This window comes from Stegostoma tigrinum, chromosome 1, assembly GCF_030684315.1.
Source record: "Stegostoma tigrinum isolate sSteTig4 chromosome 1, sSteTig4.hap1, whole genome shotgun sequence".
Classification (NCBI taxonomy): domain Eukaryota; kingdom Metazoa; phylum Chordata; class Chondrichthyes; order Orectolobiformes; family Stegostomatidae; genus Stegostoma; species Stegostoma tigrinum.
In genome coordinates, this window is record NC_081354.1 from 75,449,622 (window position 1) to 75,467,738 (window position 18,117).

General features: G+C 42.5%; 1 protein-coding gene across 9 annotated transcripts in view; it reads left to right on the forward strand.

Annotated features, from left to right (window-relative positions):
- Positions 1-17,546, forward strand: part of ptpn13 (protein tyrosine phosphatase non-receptor type 13) — a 224,979-nt gene extending 207,433 nt beyond the window's left edge. For 8 of the 9 annotated variants that reach the window (XM_048534137.2, XM_048534197.2, XM_048534154.2 and 5 more), the window contains 2 exons: positions 9,552-9,614; positions 16,909-17,546. In XM_048534137.2, coding sequence (XP_048390094.1) covers positions 9,552-9,614; positions 16,909-16,995 — 150 coding nt within the window. In that variant the 3' untranslated portion in view covers positions 16,996-17,546. The other variant, XM_048534187.2, reaches the window with a different exon arrangement.
- The last annotated feature ends 571 nt before the right edge of the window (positions 17,547-18,117 follow it).

Genomic DNA, 18,117 nt, shown 5'->3' on the forward strand with positions numbered 1-18,117 from the left:
TCTTGTCTTAAATTGATACTGCAGGGATTCAAGCACATTGTCTAGGCTTGGCCATCTCTGCACTGCCAAGAGTGGTCAACATTGTTGGAAGTGTTATCTTTCAGATGAGAAACTTAACTAAGGATGCATTGTTTGGTCTGGTGTCCTGGCTAATGCTTACTCTCGTTTCAGTATTTTGTAAAACAGATGAATTGATCATTTATCACGTATCTGTTTCCGAAACCTTATTGTACAGAAGTTAGTTACCATGCTCTGCTGTATAATGACAGTTTGAGTAATTAATTGATACCTTAAGATTTCCTGAGTAATGTGGAAAGTGTCACATCAATGCAATTTCCATTGTAGTGTGTATTTCTTTTTGGCAAAAATCATAAGTACTGAATTATGAAGGAGCAAATTACTGCAGGTGGTGGAATCTGTACTGAAAACAAAAAATGCTGGAAACCACAGTGGATCAGGCAACATGTGTGGATACAGCGCAAGCTAACATTTCAAGTCTTGATGACTGTTCATCAACTCTGAGTTTATGTAGGAAAATCCTTAAACTCAGGTGCATTTTATGCAAATGCAAAAAAAGTGTAAAATATTTGACACAATTGAGCCCTGCAATCTACTTGCAAACTGCAAAATATTGGGGGTGAAATTTTGGGCTTGTGCTAAAAGTTTAAAAGCAAGGAATAGAGCCAAAATCAAGTTCAAGATAACAAGTTGTAAATTCATGAGAAATCACTATCAAAGTGTCTTAAACTTTTTCTTTCTTCTTCGTGTGGCTGAAAGTTCACATTCTTTGCGATATGCTGTAGTGTTTGTTCTAAACTTGTTTTGCAGTATTGTTTAAATCTGTGCATCCTTCAAACATTTTACGCAGAAACAGTTACACACACACACGTAAAATATTTTCGAGGACCCGATTTAAATGGCCTGTGCCTGTGCACATGCACAAATTCATAGAATCTTTGGTGTGGAAGCAGGCCATTCAGCCCATCCAGTTACAATTGACCCACCCCCCCCCCCATAGAACTTGGCCTTATGTATGAGTACAAGCATACTTTTGAGGCCTACAATATTATAACAGCACTGTAAAAATGAGGAACAAAAATAGAAGCATAAAGAAAATATAGGAAATGATTTCTGTATTTAATTTGGTGCGTACACCTGGAGAAAACATGTTTCATCTTGTATCTGGAGCTACACAGCATGTGTTGATTAGGACAGGTCTTTGAGACTTTCCTGTCTGCTTCAAAAAGGTCATGCTGATCCAGCTGGTGTGCGTACAATATACTGATGCTTACATTCTGCAGCAAGAAGCATTCTTGCAACAGAAATAAAAATCAAACTAATTTATTAAGACCCCTTGAAAAATGTCCATATTACACAGGAGGAGGCTCAGCACGTCTTAAAAGGCATGAAGGTGGATAAATCCCCAGGACCCGAGCAGTTATACCCTAGAACTCTGTGGAAAGCTAGGGAAGTGATTGCTAGACCTGTTGCTGAGATATTTATGTCATCATTAGCCATAGGTGAAGTGCTGGAAGGCTGGAAATTGGCTTACTCGATGCCACTATTTAAGAAAGGTGGTAAGATAAACCAAGAATACAGACCGATGAGCATGAAATCGGTTATGGGCAACTTGTTGGAAGGAATCCTGAGGGTCAGGATTTAAATGTGTTTGGAAAGGCAGAGACTAACTAGGGATAGTCAACATGGCTTTGTGCATGGGAAATCGTATCTCGTGAACTTCATTGAGCTTTTTGAAGAAGTAACAAAGAGGATTGATGAGGGCCAAATAGTAGACGTGATGCATATGGACTTTAGTAAGGCATTTGACAAGGTTAGATCATACAGAATAGACAGAGAACTAGCTATTTGGATGCAGAACTGGCTCGAAGGTAGAAGACGGAGAGGGTTGCTTTTCAGACTGGAGGCCTGTGACCAGTAGTGTGCCACAAGAATCGGTGCTGGGTCCATTGCTTTTTGTCATTTATATAAATGATTTGATGTGAACATAGGAAGTATGGTTAGTAAGTTTGCGGACAACACCAAAATTGGAGGTGTAATCGGCAGCGAAGAAGGTTACCTCGGATTACAATGAGATCTTGATCAGATGGACCAATGGGCCAATAAGTGACAGTGGAGTTTAATTTAGATAAATGTGAGGTGCTGCAATTTGAAAAGGCAAATCAGGGCAGGACTGATACACTAAATGGTAAGTTCCTGGGGAGTGTTGCTAAACAAAGAGACCTTGGAGTGCAGGTTCCATAGTGGAGTCGCAGGTAGACAGAATAGTGAAGAAGGCATTTGGTATGCTTGCCTTTATTGGTCAGTGCATTGTGTACAGGAGTTGGAATGTCATGTTGTGGCTGTACAGGACATTGGTTATGCCACTTTTGGAATACTGTGTGTAATTCTGGTCTCCCTGCCACAGGAAGAATGTTTGAGACTTAAAAGGGTTCAGAAAAGATTTACAAGGATGTTGCTAGGGTTGGAGAGTTTTAGCTATAGGGAGAGGCTGACTAGACTGGGGCTATTTTCCCTGGAGCATTGGAGGCTGAAGGGTGATCGAATAGAGGTTTATAAAATCATGGGCTAGGATAGGTTAAATAGACAAGGTCTTTTCCCCATGGTGGGGGGTAGTCCATACCTAGAGGGCACAGGTTTAAGTTGAGAGGGGCAAGATATGAAAGGGACCCAAGAAGCAACATTTTCATGCAGAGGGTGTTGCGTTTATGGAAAGAGCTGCCTGAGGAAATGTTGGAACCTGGTACAATCACAACATTTAAAAGCTGTTTGGATGGATCTGTGAGTACGAAGGGTTTTGAGGGATATGGGCCAAATACTGGAAAATGGGACTAGATTTTTTTGCGAGATCTGATCGGCATGGATGAATTGGACCGCGGGTCTGTTTCTATGCTGTACAACTCAATGGCCATAATCTTTTGAACAAACAAACAAATTTTCCCGCTGCCTTCGGATTTTTGCCTTTCAACAGTCTGTAATTGTGAGAGTGAATTTTAGCAGTGTCAAGCTCGGGACTGTAATGGAATGAAGAAAGCAACAAATTCAGCAGTTTAAATTCCTGCCACCTAAAATGTAAATTCTCAAGCCTTCACTTATGACCACAGTCACGTGAAATAAAATACAGTTTCCTAAAATGGTCGGGAAACCATTATATTTTTCTTGTGGTAATCCAGTAATTTCTCTGTCCCATTCAACACATCCCTGCCTTAACCAAAGAAGAATAAACCCATAATTTAACACACAACAACCTATAAGAAGTTGTTTTTTTTTCCAGCTCAGGTGGGTTCCCATTTTGTTCTATGCTTAACGGTAAGCTGCAGAGGATGTCCAGATGTAAGAGTGATGTATTGCTATTTCTGTGCAAGCATCAATCTGCTTTATAATGGTAAATTGCAATTTGCAACTTGCAGTTTGCTTTGTGCCAGTTAATTAAAGAGAAGTGATGCGATGGTTTGCATTTTTTGTGGTACTTTTCCAAAAGAGGAAAGGTGGGACAAGCATATGGCACGTATAGATGGTCAGCAAACTAATCGAAAAGACAGAGTTGAGATAAAGGTGCTTATATCAAGACGGTAACCTGGAATGCCACAGGAATCAGTGCTGTGACCACAGTTAATCAATATAATAATAACAATGTATATTAGATGAAGGAACTAAATGTAATATCATCAAGTTTGCAGATGAAACAAAGCTGGGTGAGAGGGCAAACTATGAGGGGAATGGAGAGATGTTTCACTAAGATTTGGCCAATGGAGTGAATAGGCAAATGCATGTCAGATGAGATATATGAATAAATGTTAGATTATCCACTTTTGTAGCAAAAACAGAAATACAGTTATCTGAACGGTGATGGACTGAGAAAAGGAGAGGTGCAACGGGACCTGGGTGTCCTTGTATACTAGTTAGTGAGACTAAAATGCAAGTGCAGCAGGCAGAGCAAAAAGCATGTGGTATTTTGATCTTTGCAGCAAGAGGATTGACCTAAAAAAGCAGTAATGTCTTGCTACAGTTGTACATGGCTTTGCTGAGTCCATACCCTGGAATATGATGTGCAGTTTTGGCCTCCTCATCTGAAGAATGATGTTCTGGCTGGAGATGGAGCCAGTCTTGGTAAATGAAGATTTCCTCATATGGCAGGACAAAGGTATGAAGCGAGATTGGATTAGTTAGGCCTGTGTTCCTTGGACTGAGCAGGGGAATCCTATAAAAACTTATAAAATTCTAACAGGACTGGGCAGGGTAAAAGCTGAAAGGGTATTCCCTATGACCTGAGAGTCCAGAACTCGCAGTCACTGTATAAGGATACATGGCAGGCTATTTTGGACTGATATGAGGAGAAATCTCCCCATCCAGAGAGTGGTGAGTCTGTGGGATTATCTGCCACGGAGAGCATTTGAAGTCTAAATGATGAATGATTTCATGAAGGAGTTAGATGTAGTTCTTGTGGCTAAAGGGACCAAAGAGTATGGGGAGAAACAAATAACAGGCTGCTGAGTTGGACAATCAGTCACTATCACATTGAATAACCGAACAGGCTCCTTAAGGGCTGAATGCCTTACTCCGGCCCCTGCTTTCTATGTATCTGTGCATTGACGACTTGGATGATGGAAGTGAATGTACTGCTGCCAAATTTGCTATTAACACAAAAATAGGCGGGATAACATAAGGGGTCTACAGTGGGATATAGCTGGAAGTGTTAGTGGGTAAAACTTGGCAGGTGGAATATAATGGAGGAATCTGAGGCTATGGGAAGAATGGGAGAGTTGAATATTGTTTGAATGCAGAAAAACTGAAGAAAGCTACAGCACAGAGCAATTTGGGATTCATTGTACATGAATCTAACAGCGAAGTTCAGTGTGTAATAGGGAAGGCAAGTAGAAAGTTGGCCTTTACTTCAAGGTGAATGGAGTATAAAAACAGTGAGATCTTGCTAAAATTATACAAGGTTATGCTATATTCTAGTCAAACTGCAGCTGGGGTTGTGTGAGCGATAATGGGAACTGCAGATGCTGGAGAATCCAAGATAACAAAGTGTGGAGCTGAATGAACACAGCAGGCCAAGCAGCATCTCAGGAGCACAAAAGCTGACATTTCAGGCCTAGACCTTTCATCAGAGACCTCTCTGATGAAGGGTCTAGGCCCAAAACGTCAGCTTTTGTGCTCCTGAGATGCTGCTTGACCAGCTGTGTTCATCCAGCTCCACACTTTGTTAGCTGGGGTTGTGTGAATGGTTTTGATCCCCTTATCTAAGGAAAGATACGTTGACATTGGAAACTGTCTAGAGGAGGCTCTCTGGCTTGATTCTGGATAGGGAGAGTTGGCTGAGAGATTGTATCTGTACTCATTGGTGTTTAGAAAAATGAAAAACAATGTACAAAATTTTTAGGGGACTTAATAGAGTAGATGAGGAGAGGTAATTTCCCCTTTTTAGGAGAGTGTAGGGCATAATCTCAGACTAAGTTTTGTCGGTTTAAAAGATAGATGAGGAGGAATTTTCATCTTTGAGAGGGTAGCAAGTCTGTGGAATTCTTTCCTGCAAAGGGCTGTAAAGGGTAGGCCATGAGTATATTCAAGGGTGGGATGGACATCTTTTTAATCAGCGAGGCAATCAAAGCTTGTGGATAAGACAGGAAAGTGAGGGTGTTGATGATTAGCAGATCAACCATGATCTCATTGAATGGCGGAGCAGTATCAGTGGCTGAATGGTTTACTTCTGCTGTTATGTTTCATGGCCAAATAGACATACAAGCCATAGCTCCCTGGATGATGGAAGTAATACAGTAAGATGAAGCAGAAAAGTGGGCTGTATTACAGGTAATAGATGGATAATACACTAGTGAGCCAGGCCGAGAACATTCAAAGGGGAAGAGGTGATGAAAATTAGAGAGGGTAGGAGCATGAGAAGGGACCAGTGGCTTACATGAAAGGTAGTCAAAAATCTTCTATAACCGTTTAAATAATTTTTAAAAAATTAGAGTTGGAGCTGATTAGGGTCCAGATGAAAATCTCGTATATGGAGTTGGAAGGCTTGCTGAGATGCTAAATGACTCCTTTGCATGTGTCTTCATCAAGGAAGACAATGCTGCCCAATTCATAGTGAAGCAGTAGGTAGTTGTGATTGGTATGAACTAATTAATAAAGTAGAAATATCTGAAAAGTTAACTGTGCTTAAAATTGGTAACTATGATGCTGAGGTTCATAAGAATGGAAATTATGGTGCAACTGGCCGTGGTCTTCTCAATCCTCCTTGAATATAATGCCAGGGAATTGGAGAATTCCAAGTGCAACCCTTGTTCCAAAATGTGAAAGGATAAGCCAAGTAACTACAGGCTAGGCAATTTAACTTTAGTGATGGGAAAACTTTTAATCCAGGACACAATTAACAATCACTTGAACATACGTAGATTAAGTAAAGGAAGTCAGTGCAGTTATAAATGGCAATTCGTGATTTTGTTTGTACATGGGAGGTGGGAATCACTGGTAAAGCCAGCATTTATTACATATTCTTAATTGCACCTGTTATATTTTTATTTAGTAAGACGGCAGAAATGCTCGGAGTGAATACAATTGATATGGCGTATTTGGACGGCCAAAAGGCATTTGATAGACTACCAGCAAAGGGGAAACCCTATGAATACAAACAGTGGCAGCATGATACAAAGTTGGCCAAGTGACAAGAAAGGGAAGTAGTGTTGAACTATTGTTTATCTGGTAATGACCTAGACTTGGGGGTAGAAGGAATAATTTCAACATTTTTATATGACACAAAACTTGGAAATTAACCTGTGAGACAGATGCTCATTCATGGCCTGTTGGAATGTGTAGACATGTGACAAGTAAAATTTACCACAAAAAACATGAAAATGTAACATTTTGATAGGAAGCTTGAGAAGATGTACAGCAAAATAGAGCAGTTCTAAAGGAGGTGCAGAAACACTTAGGGAAACAAATTGTTTGAAAAGGCATTTGAGAAAGCAGTTATAAAGGCACATCAGACCCTGGGCTTTCCTAATAGAAGCATCACTTGCAACAGGAGGGGGATTATGCTGAATCTTTTTATCACTGATTTGGCTTCAACTGGAATATTGTGTACAGTTCTGGAAACAGCACTTGAGGAAGGTTTTGAAGTCCCTGAGGAATTTGAGAATATTTCCAGGGATGGGGGACTTCAGTTGGCATGGTGAGAGTGAGGAAGATGGAGTTGATTTTTTTATGAGACTAGATAAGATGGGAAAAAATTTGATGGAAGTATTCAAAATCATGTGGGAATGAGGCAGTATTTCATTTATCTAAGGTGATTTGCGAAAGAACTAATGGCAGAATGAGGAAAAGTAAATTTGCACAGTGAATGCTTAGCATCTCAAATGCACTACCAGTGGGTGTAATGAAGAGAGGAAATAAAATGCAGGACTCCTGTTAGCGGGCTTAGTAAAGTCACTTTTGCAGATAGCCAGGGTACACATAGCGTGGTGAATATCTTATTCTTATGCTGTACCCAATACATGTATCCTAGCACATACTTAGCCCCAATCAGCCGTCATCCCGTGCCGACTGCACTGTATTGTCTCTCAGTTTAGCAATGACTTGATTTTAAATGCTTGTCCTTGTTTTCAAATTCCTCTGTGGACTCATTTCTCCTTTCCCCCGAAACCTCTACCAGCCTTACAACCCCTTAAAATATCATAGCTCGTCCAATTCCAGACTTTTGAGTTTGCAAGATTTTAGTTCTCGAGTCAGAGTCATAAAGTCATACCGCATGGAATCAGACCCTTTTGTCCAACTTCGGTCGATCCTGACCGTGTTCCCAAACTAAACTAGTTCCACCCCTTCATTTGGCCCATATTTCTCCAAACCTTTCTTATTTCTGTATTTATCCAAATGCCTTTGAAATGTTGCAACTGTACCTGCATCAATGGCATCCTCCGGCAGTTCATTCCACACATGAACCACTGTCTGTGTAAGAAAGTTGCCCCACATGTCCTTTTTAAATCTTTCTCCACTCACCTTAAAAAATATGCCCCCGAGTTTTGAACTCCTCCCCCACCCCCCGCAAACCCTGGGGAAAAGACCCTTGCTATTCACCTTATCTATGCCCTTGATGATTTTATAAACCATTATAATGTCACCACCCAACCTATGCTCCAGTGTAAAAAGCCCCAGTCTATCGAGTGTATTTTTATATTTCGAATCCTTTAGTCCCTGAAACATCCTGGTAAATCTTTTCTGAAACTCTCCTATTTAACAGTACACTTCCTATAGCACACAGTGCTCTAGAAGAGGCTTCACCAACATCCTGTACAATCTCAACTCCTATACTCAAAGGTCTGAGCAATGAAGGCAGCATGCTAAATGCCTTCTCAGCCACCCTGTCTACCTGTAATGCAAATGTCTAAGAATTATGTACCCAAGCCCCTATGTCTCTGTGTTTTACAACACTACCCGTGGCCCGACCATGAATTGTATAAGCCCTGTCCCTATTTGTTTTACCAAAATTCAATACCTCGCATTTATCTCAATTGAACTACGTCTGCCACTCCTCAGCCAATTGACCCAGTTTAGCAAGATTGCTTGTCAATCAAGGGCATTGTCTGCCAAGCTTTCGACCCTATACATTGGAAGTTCCTCAATAAACCTCTACACCCTTCTCTCTCCACCTCCAATTCCCTCACCTTTTAAAACTTTCCATTAAACCTGCCTCTTTGATCAAGCTATTGATCATCCATCATAATATCGCCTTATGTGACTCAGAGTCAAATTGTGTTCGATAATTTCTCTCGCTAAGTACTTTGGGAAGTTTTACTATATTTAAAAACACTATCTTAATGCAAGTTATCATCATGTCATATTATTAAGAAATGCACTTCGTCAAATGGGACTGCATTACAGAAATGGATATCAAGTAACGCTTGTGTAATTTAGTTTTTGTGATATATTAATAATGAAAGTCACAGATATACATTACTTTTACCATGCAATGCAAATGTTGATGGAAAATAAGATTTCCACCAATCATTTTGTTCTCCGTAAGGATGATGGTAAACTGAAAGAGACAGCAGATGGACCTTTGAATTTTATCTATTTTACAGTATCGGTTGTACTTGAGTCATTTGCGATGTTATGAAATCTAGTTTTGAACAATGGCTTGAATTTATTGCCTTTGACATTATATGGTATAAGAAATTTTGATCAGTTTTAGTTTTATTTCAATTAACAATACAGTACAAAGCTCCAAGGTTGCCTTTTGAGAATGCCCATGGATGTGTGCTTCTGATTATCTTTTTAGAAATATGTTGAATGGCTAAAAAAAACCTATCATCTGTCCGACCACAACATGAAGAATGACAACTTGGCTGATGCACAGGAAGCCATGTGTAATGCTAGTCTAAGTCAGAAAGTAGAGTGAGAGTTTAACGATAATGACCCCGTTAAAGATTTTTATTGGTTTGAAATGTCTGTGCTGCAAAGACTTCTAATCGCATCTATCCTATTGGATTGCTAGTGACTTTGTAACTCTTCCTTTTGTCTGCCAACAGTTTGACATTTCTCACATTGTTGAAACCATGAGATGCCAACGATATGGGATGATCCAGACTGAGGTGAGTTTTCAGGAAGATAAAATCTGTCTCACTGCTGAGTGGAAATGGCCCTTTAGAGCAAAGTAATGCTGCCTTCTAAGCTGGTGAATCACTTGAAGGATGAAAGTACACAACTGTTAAATTTGACGAAGTGTGCTGCAGAGTTGTGTTTTGGCCATTTACAATACTGTACATGGCTTACCTTGAATAACATTCTTGTGTGGGCAAAAGTACAACGTACTTGCAGTTTATAATGTTGCTTTTCACTTAAGTCTCCGTAAAATCTTACTAAGAAATTATGAAAACAAAAACCCGACATACTAGATATCAGTGAGTTTAGAGAAAGAGCATATGGGGCTGGGGGTGTTTGGTGTCCTAATTCCACTGGGATACAAAAAGTTGAAAGTGTTCCAATATGAGTCTAGGCCAGCATTAGTTAGCCATAACAGTGAGCCATATTACTGTGGGTCTGACGTCACCGATATGGCCCTCCTTTGATTTTTATCTGTCTTACTGTATTAGTTGCACTTGAGTCATTTGTAGTGTTGTGAAATCTAGGTAAGGATGGCCGTTTCCTTCTCTAAAGGACATTTGTGAACCAGATGGATTTCTCCAACAAGTTACGTGCGATTCATGCTCATCATTAGACTCATAATTCCAGATTTTCATTGAATTCAGATTCCACAATTTGCCATGGTGGGATTCAAAACTGGGTGCCAGAATATTACCTGAAACTCTGAATTAACAGTCCAGCAATAATACCACTAGGCCGTTGCCTCCCCTGGGGGAAGCTATACAAACATAGGAAGGAGAAGGGAATAGATGGTTACACTGATAACTGAGCAAAGGTGGCAGGAGGTTCAAGCGGAGCACAAATGCCAGGTTGGACTTGTTAAGTTAAATAGTATGTTTCTCTGTTATATTTCATTTTGATTTGTTTCAAAAAGTCTGTTGTGAATCTAGAACAGTCCAACTTTAAAATATACACGATAATTATCACCGTAATATATCCAGTTCTGTCACCGTATTTCACTGTCCAAACTTTTATGGAAACCAATTAAATGTTAGTGAACTTTGTTACATAGTCTGTTCAGTGGAATGCTGTTGTAGCAAGTTGTGTGCTAACGGCAAATATAACCATGGTCGTCATTACGTTTTATGAAGTTGCTGGTAGATAGGCTATTACATGCTTTACTGTTGTACATGATTTCCTTCTCTCAGAAGAGATGTTTTCAAAAAAAAGCCCCCGTGCTGTCTTCGGTGAATATAAAATATCCCATGACACAATTTTGAAGAGAGGTAATATTATCTTTGATGTCCTACCTGATATTTATCAGTAGCTCAGTTGTTCGGATAGCTGGTTGATGACGCAAAGTGACACCAGTAGCATGGCATTGCATGCTGGACTGGCTGAGTTTGCTTTCTTAGCTTCACCCTTCACCTGAGGTGGAGAGTTCCTCAGGTTAAACTCACCACCAGTCATCTCTCTTGAATGAGGGAGCAGCCTATTGGTCTTCTGGGAACTTTTGGCAACTTTACCTTTATCCCTTAGTTAATGGCACTTAAACAAATGTTTGATTGGTATTACAGTGGAATAAAGGCAACTACAGAGGCATGAGGGAGGAGCTGGGCAGAATTGTCTGGGAGAGGAGCCTAGCAGGAAAGACAGTAGAACAGCAGTGGCTGGAGTTTCTGGGAGTAATTCAGAGACACAGTGAAAATTCACCCCTAGGAAACAGAAACATGGTACAAGGAGGATCATGGCTGACAAGGGAAGCCAGGGATAGCATAAAAGCAAAAGAAAAAGCATATACTATGACAAAAGGCAGTGGGAAACCAGACATTTAGGAAGCTTAAAAGATAAACAGGGCAACAAAATAAGGAGGGAGAAGATTAAATATGAGGGTAAGCGAGCCATTAATATAAAGGACGACTGTAAGAGAGAGGCAGAAGTGGACATTGGACCGCCGGAGAGATGATAGCGGGGAACAAGGAAATGGCTGAGGAATTGAATAATTATTTTGCGTCAGTCTTCACAGTGGAAGACACAAGTAATATCCCAAAATTCAAGAGAGTCAGGAGGCAGAGGTGAGTATGGTGACCATCCCCAAGGAGAAGATGCTAGAATAACTGAATGGCCTGAAGGTGGATAAATCACCTGGACCAGATGGTCTACTCCCCAGAGTTCTTGAGGAGATAGCTGAAGAGATAATGGAGGTGTTAATGGTAATCTTTCAGGAATCACGTGAGTCAGGGTGGGTCCCAGAGGACTGGAAAATCACTAACATGACACCTCTGTTCAAAGAAGGGAGTAAGGCAAAAGACTGAAAATTACAGGCTGTTTAACCTAACATTGGTCATGCATAAGATTCTAGAGTCCATTCTAAAGGATGAGATTCCTGAATACTTGGAAGTGTATGGTAAAATGGGGCAAAATCAGCATGGCTTCATCAAGGGGAGTTCATGCCTGACAAATCTGTTCGAAATGTTTGAGGAAGTGATGAGCAGGGTAGACCAAGGGGAGCCAATGAATGTTATCTACCTGGACTTCAAGAAGGCCTTTTGACAAGGTGATCCACAGGAGGGTGCTGAGTAAGATAAGAGCCCACAATGTTAGAGGCAGGGTGCTCGCATGGATAGAAGATTGTGTCTGCCTGGCAGAAAGCAGAGAGGGGGGATAAAGGGGTCTATCTCAGGATGGCAGCCGGTGATGAGGGGTGTTCCACAAGGGTCAGCGTTGGGACCACGATGTTTCACTTTATACATTAATGATAGAGGAACTGAGGGCATTCTGGTCAAGTTTGCAGACAGTACAAAGATAGGTAGAGGGACAGGTAGTATTGAGGAGGTGGTGAGGCTGCCGAAGGATTTGGTCAGGTTAGGAGAGTGGGCAAAGAAGTGGCAGATGGAGGACAACGTGGGAACGTGTGAGGTCATGCACTTTAGGAAGAAAAATAAAAGCATGGACTATTTTCTAAATGGGGAGAAAATTCCAAAATTTGAAGTGCAGAGAGACTTGGGAGTTCTCATCCAGGATTTTCTCATGGTAAACTTGCAGGTTAAGTCAGTAATTAGGAAGGCAAATGCAACTTTGGCATTTATTTTGACAGGACTTCAATATAAAAGCAGGGACTTCTGACGCTCTATAAGGCAGCGATCAGGCTACATTTGGAGTATTGTGTGCAGTTTTGGGGCCCCATTTCTCAGGAAGGATGTGTTGGCCATGGAGCAGTTTCAGAGGAGGTTCACGAGAATGGTCTCAGGAATGAAAAGCTTAACATATGAGAAATGTTTGCGGCCTCTGGGTCTACACTCGATGGAGTTTAGAAAGATGAGGGAGTATCTGATTGAAACTTTCAGAATACTGAATGGACAGGACACAGTGGACTTTGGGAAGATGCTTCCATTGGTTGGAGAGTCTAGGATCTGAGGGCACAGCCTTAGAGTACAGGGAAGACCTTTTAGAACGGAGATAAGCAGAAACTACTTCAGCCAGAGAGTGGTGAATCTATGGCATTCACTGCCGCACAAGGCTGTGGAGGCCAGGTCATTGAGTATATTTAAGACAGGCATAGATTCTTGATTATCAAAGGGATCAGGGGTTATGGGGAGAAAGCGGGAGAATGGGGTTGAGGATCTTATCAGCCATAATTTGAATGGTGGAGCAGACCTGTTGGGTTGAATGGCCTCATTTCTGCTCCTGTGTCTTATGGTCTGTTTTCAGTTCTGAAAAGCGGTTACTGGATCTGAAACATTAATTCTGATGTCTTTCCACTGATGCTGCCAGAACAGCTGAGATTTTCTAGCAGTATCTGTTTCTGTTCAGAGATAGTAGGAACTGCTGATGCTGCAGAATCTGAGATAACATGGTGTGAAGTTAGATGAACACAGCAGGCCAAGCAGCATCAGAGGAGCAGGAAACCCAATGTTTCGGGTCGAGATCCGTTTTCAGAAATGGGGCAGGGGAAGGGGATTCTGAAATAAATAGGGAGAGAGGGGGAGGTGGATAGTAAATGGATGAAGAAGATGATAGATGGAGAGGAGACAGACAGGTCAGAGAGGCGGGGTTAGACCCAGTGAAGATGAATGTAGGTGGGGAGCTGGGGAGGGGATAGGTCGGTCCAGGGAGGACGGACAGGTCAAGGAGGTAGGATGAGGTAGGAGATGGGGGTGGGGCTTGAGGTGGGAGGAATGGTTGGGGGGGCGGAGAGTAGTTCGGCTGGTTTTGGGATGCGGTTGGGAAGGGGAGATTTTGAAGCTTGTGAAGTCCACATTGATGCCATTGGGCTGCAGGATTCCCAAGCGGATTGGGAGATGCTGTTCCTGCAGCTTTCGGGTGGCATCATTGTGGCAATGCAGGAGGCCCATGATGGACATGTCATCCGAGGAGTGGGAGGGGGAGTTGAATTGGTTCGCGACTGGGAGGTGCAGTTGTTTGTTGCGGACTGAGCATTGGTGTTCCGCAAAGCAGTCCCCAAGCATCCACTTGGTTTCCCCGATGTAGAGGTGGCGACAACGGGAACAGCAGATACAGTATACCACATTAGCAGATGTGCAGGTGAACATCTGTTTAATGTGGAAGGTCTTCTTGGGGCCTGGAATCGGGGTGAGGGGCGTGGTGTGGGGATAGGAAGGTGGGTGGGAGGAAGTGTATTCTAGGTAGTTGTGGGAGTCAGTAGGTTAAAATGGATATCGGTTTCCAGTTGGAGACAGAGGTCCAGGAAGGAGACAGAGGTATCAGAGATGGTCCGGATGAACTTAAGGTTGGGGTGGAAGGTGTTAGTGAAGTGGATGAACTGTTCGAGCTCCTCGTTGGAGCACAAGGCGACGCCGATACAGTCATCAATGTAATAGAGGAAGAGGTGGGGTTTAGGGCCAATGTAGGTACAGAAGAGGGATTGTTCCACGTATCCTACAAAGAGGCAGGCAAAGCTTGGGCCCATTCAGGTACCCATGGCCACCCACTTTGTAGGTAAGAAGTGGGAGGAATTGAAAGAGAAGTTCCTGAAGAAGGGTCTCGACCCGAAACATCAGGTTTCCTGCTCCTCTGATGCTGCTGGGCCTGCTGTCTTCATCCAGCTGTATACTATGTTATCTCAGATTCTGCAGCATCGATAGTTCTTATTATCTCTGAACAGAAACAGATACTGCTAGAAAATCTCAGCCGGTCCGGCAGCATCAGTGGAAAGAAGTCAGAGTTAACTTTTCAGATTCGGTGACCGTTCTTTGGAACTGAAAATAGACCATTACCAACATAAGAGAGTTGTTCAGTTGTTTCTGTTCAATTTTCTTTCAAAAGTTTGTGGGAGCTTTCTGTACATAGTATTTCTATATTTGTTGAATTACAACAGCAAATACACTGAAGCATTTTATTACCTGTGAAGTGCTTTGGGACATTCTGTGATCTTAAAAGGAGTTAACTAAATGCAAGTCTTTTTTTCAAACCTAATACGTCCGTGACACCACCCACGCCCTCCACCTCCTCCAGAACTTCCAATTCCCCGGTCCCCAACACCTCATTTTCACCATGGATGTCCAGTCCCCATACACCTGCATTCCCCATGCAGATGGCCTAAAGGCCCTCCGCTTCTTCCTGTCCCACAGACCCAACCAGTCCCCCTCCACTGACACCCTCATCCGCTTAGCTGAACTCGTCCGCACCTTCAACAACTTCTCTTTCAATTCCTCCCGCTTCCTCCAGACAAAGAGGGTGGCCACGGGTACCTGCATGGGCCCATGCTATGCCTGCCTCTTTGTAGGTTATGTGGAACAGTCCCTCTTTCACACCTACACTGGCCCTAAACCCCACCTCTTCCTCTGCTACATTGATGAATGTATCAATGCCGTCTCATGCTTCCAAGAAGAGCTCGGACAGTTCATCCACTTCGATACCTTCCACCCCAAACTCAAGTTCACTGGACTCTCTCCAACACATCCCTCACCTTCCTGACCTGTCTGCATCTCAGGCAACCACCTAGAAACCGACATCCATTTCAAGCCCACCAACTCCCACAACTACCTAGAATACACCTCCTCCCACCCACCTTCCTGCAAAATTCCATCCCCTCTTCCCAATTCCTTCGCCTCCACCACATCTGCTCCCAGGATGAGGCATTCCACTCACAAACATCTCAGATGTCCTTGTTTATCAAGGACCGCAACTTCCCCCCTCTGTGTTCGAGAACGCCCTTGACCGCGTCTCCCGCATTTCCGCAACTCATCCCTCACATCCCATCCCTGCAATGACCACCAAAAGAGAATCCCCCTCGTCCTCACATACCACCCTACCAACCCCCAGATCCAACGCATCATCTCCGACATTTCCGCCATCCAACCCCACCGCCAAAAACATTTTTCCATCCCCACCCTTGTCTGCCTTCCGCAGGGACCACTCTCTCTGTGACTCCCTTGTCTGCTCCACACTCCCGTCCAACCCTACCACACCCGGCACTTTCCCAGCAACCGCAGGAAGTGCTACACTTGCCCCCACACCCCCTCCCTCAAACCCATCCCAGGGCCCAAGAAGACTTTCCACATCTAACAGATGTTCACCTGCACATCTGCTAATGTGGTATACTGTATCCGCTGGTCCCATTGTGGCTTCCTCTACAACGGGGAAACTAAGCGGAGGCATGGGAATCACTTTACTGAACACCTATGCTCAGTTTGCAACAAACAGCTGCACCTCCCAGTCACGAACCATTTCAACTCCTCGTCCCATTCCTTAGACGATATGTCCATCATAGGCCTCCTGCAGTGCCACAATGATGCCACCCGAAGATTGCAGGAACAGCAACTCATATTCTGCTTGGGAACCCTGCAGCCCAATGGTATCAATGTGGATTTCACAAGCTTCAAAATCTCCCCTCCCCCCACTAAATCCCAAAACCAGCCCAGCTCGTCCCCACTTCCCTAATCTGTTCTTCCTCTCACCTATCCCCCTCCCACCTCAAGCCGTACCTCCATTTCCCACCTACTAACCTCATCCCACCCTCTTGACCTGTCTGTCCTCCCCGGACTGACACATCCCCTCCCTACCTCCGCACCTACACTCACCTCTACAGGATCTGTCCCCGCCCCTTTAACTTGTTTGTCTCGTCTCCACCTATCTTCTCCTCTATCCATCTTCGATCTGCCTCCCCCTCTCTCCCTATTTATTTCAGACCCCTCTCCTCATCTCCCTTTTCTGATGAAGGGTCTAGACCCAAAACATCAGCTTTTGTGCTCCTAAGATGCAGCTTGGCCTGCTGTGTTCGTCCAGCTTCACACTTTGTTATCAGCGTGAAACAAAGTTCTTTTGTGTTCCTGTGTGCAGGCTCAGTACATATTCTGCTATCAAGTCATCCTATATATTCTGGCACAACTTCAACTGAAGGAAAAAGAAACGGTTAAAGCACAATAAACACTTACAAATGGCTAATAACTAGATCAGGACTACAACAACAAAATGCTGCTTTTACCAGCAAGAAACCAGCCTTATTCTCCAGATACATGAATACTTTGTCTTTGAGTTAAAAAATAATACAATGCCACTGTCTTTTTAAACAAAAACTTGCAGGACAAAAATGAGAGATTAAGCGAGTTATTATCAAAACCTGGTTGTTTTGTAGTTTGCATGTGTGATAAATTGAAAATTGGAACACCTATTCAAACAATATGCCTTATGCAAATGTTGAACTGTGGTAATATTTAAAAAATTGTGACAATTGCTTTTGAAACAACTGCTGACCATTTATGAATGCATTCGGTACAGGTTGCAATTTTTTTAAATTATTGTATGGTTACCACTGTATAGACACAAATGAAAACAGTATTGATTTTATATCTTTCAGACTATTGACAATGGTAGTGAATGGTTCTCTGTGTATAATATACAGTTTTTAAATTTGTTTTCATCTTTATCATTTTTTGTATATACTTTAAGAAATTTATCTGGATATATATAAACATATTACCTGGATGCTCCAAAATTGTAAATAAAATGTGGAAATGCCCCAATGAGGGGTCTTTCTTGTTTTAAAAAAAAGTAACTTGTAATTCTGCTTTATTCTAAAATCATATTTGCCTAAAAGGAATGTGAATTTCTTTCTTATCATTTTGCAGTTTGTATATAATGTGGGTACATGGGTCAGAGAGTAAGACAGAAAATTATTCTTTTTTTAACTGAGTAATTTGCTTGACTTTGCAGTTCAGTTCTATTCACGGTGCTGGATTTTTTATCGATTCATAGAATTCCTACAGTGCAGAAAGCGGCTATTCGGCCCATCGAGTCCACACTGGCATTCTAAATAGTGCCCCACCTGGACCCACCCCATGATCCTGCGTTTCCCATGGCTAATCCACCTAGCCTGCACACTATGGGCATGTTAGCATTGCCAGTCCACCTAACCTGCACATCTTTGGACTGTGGGAAGTATCACAGACAGGCATGTATGTATGGAGTTTGCATAGTCACCCAGGGGTAGAATAGAACCCAGGTCCCTAGCACTGAGGTAGCAGTGCTAACCACTTTGCCATCCTCTGT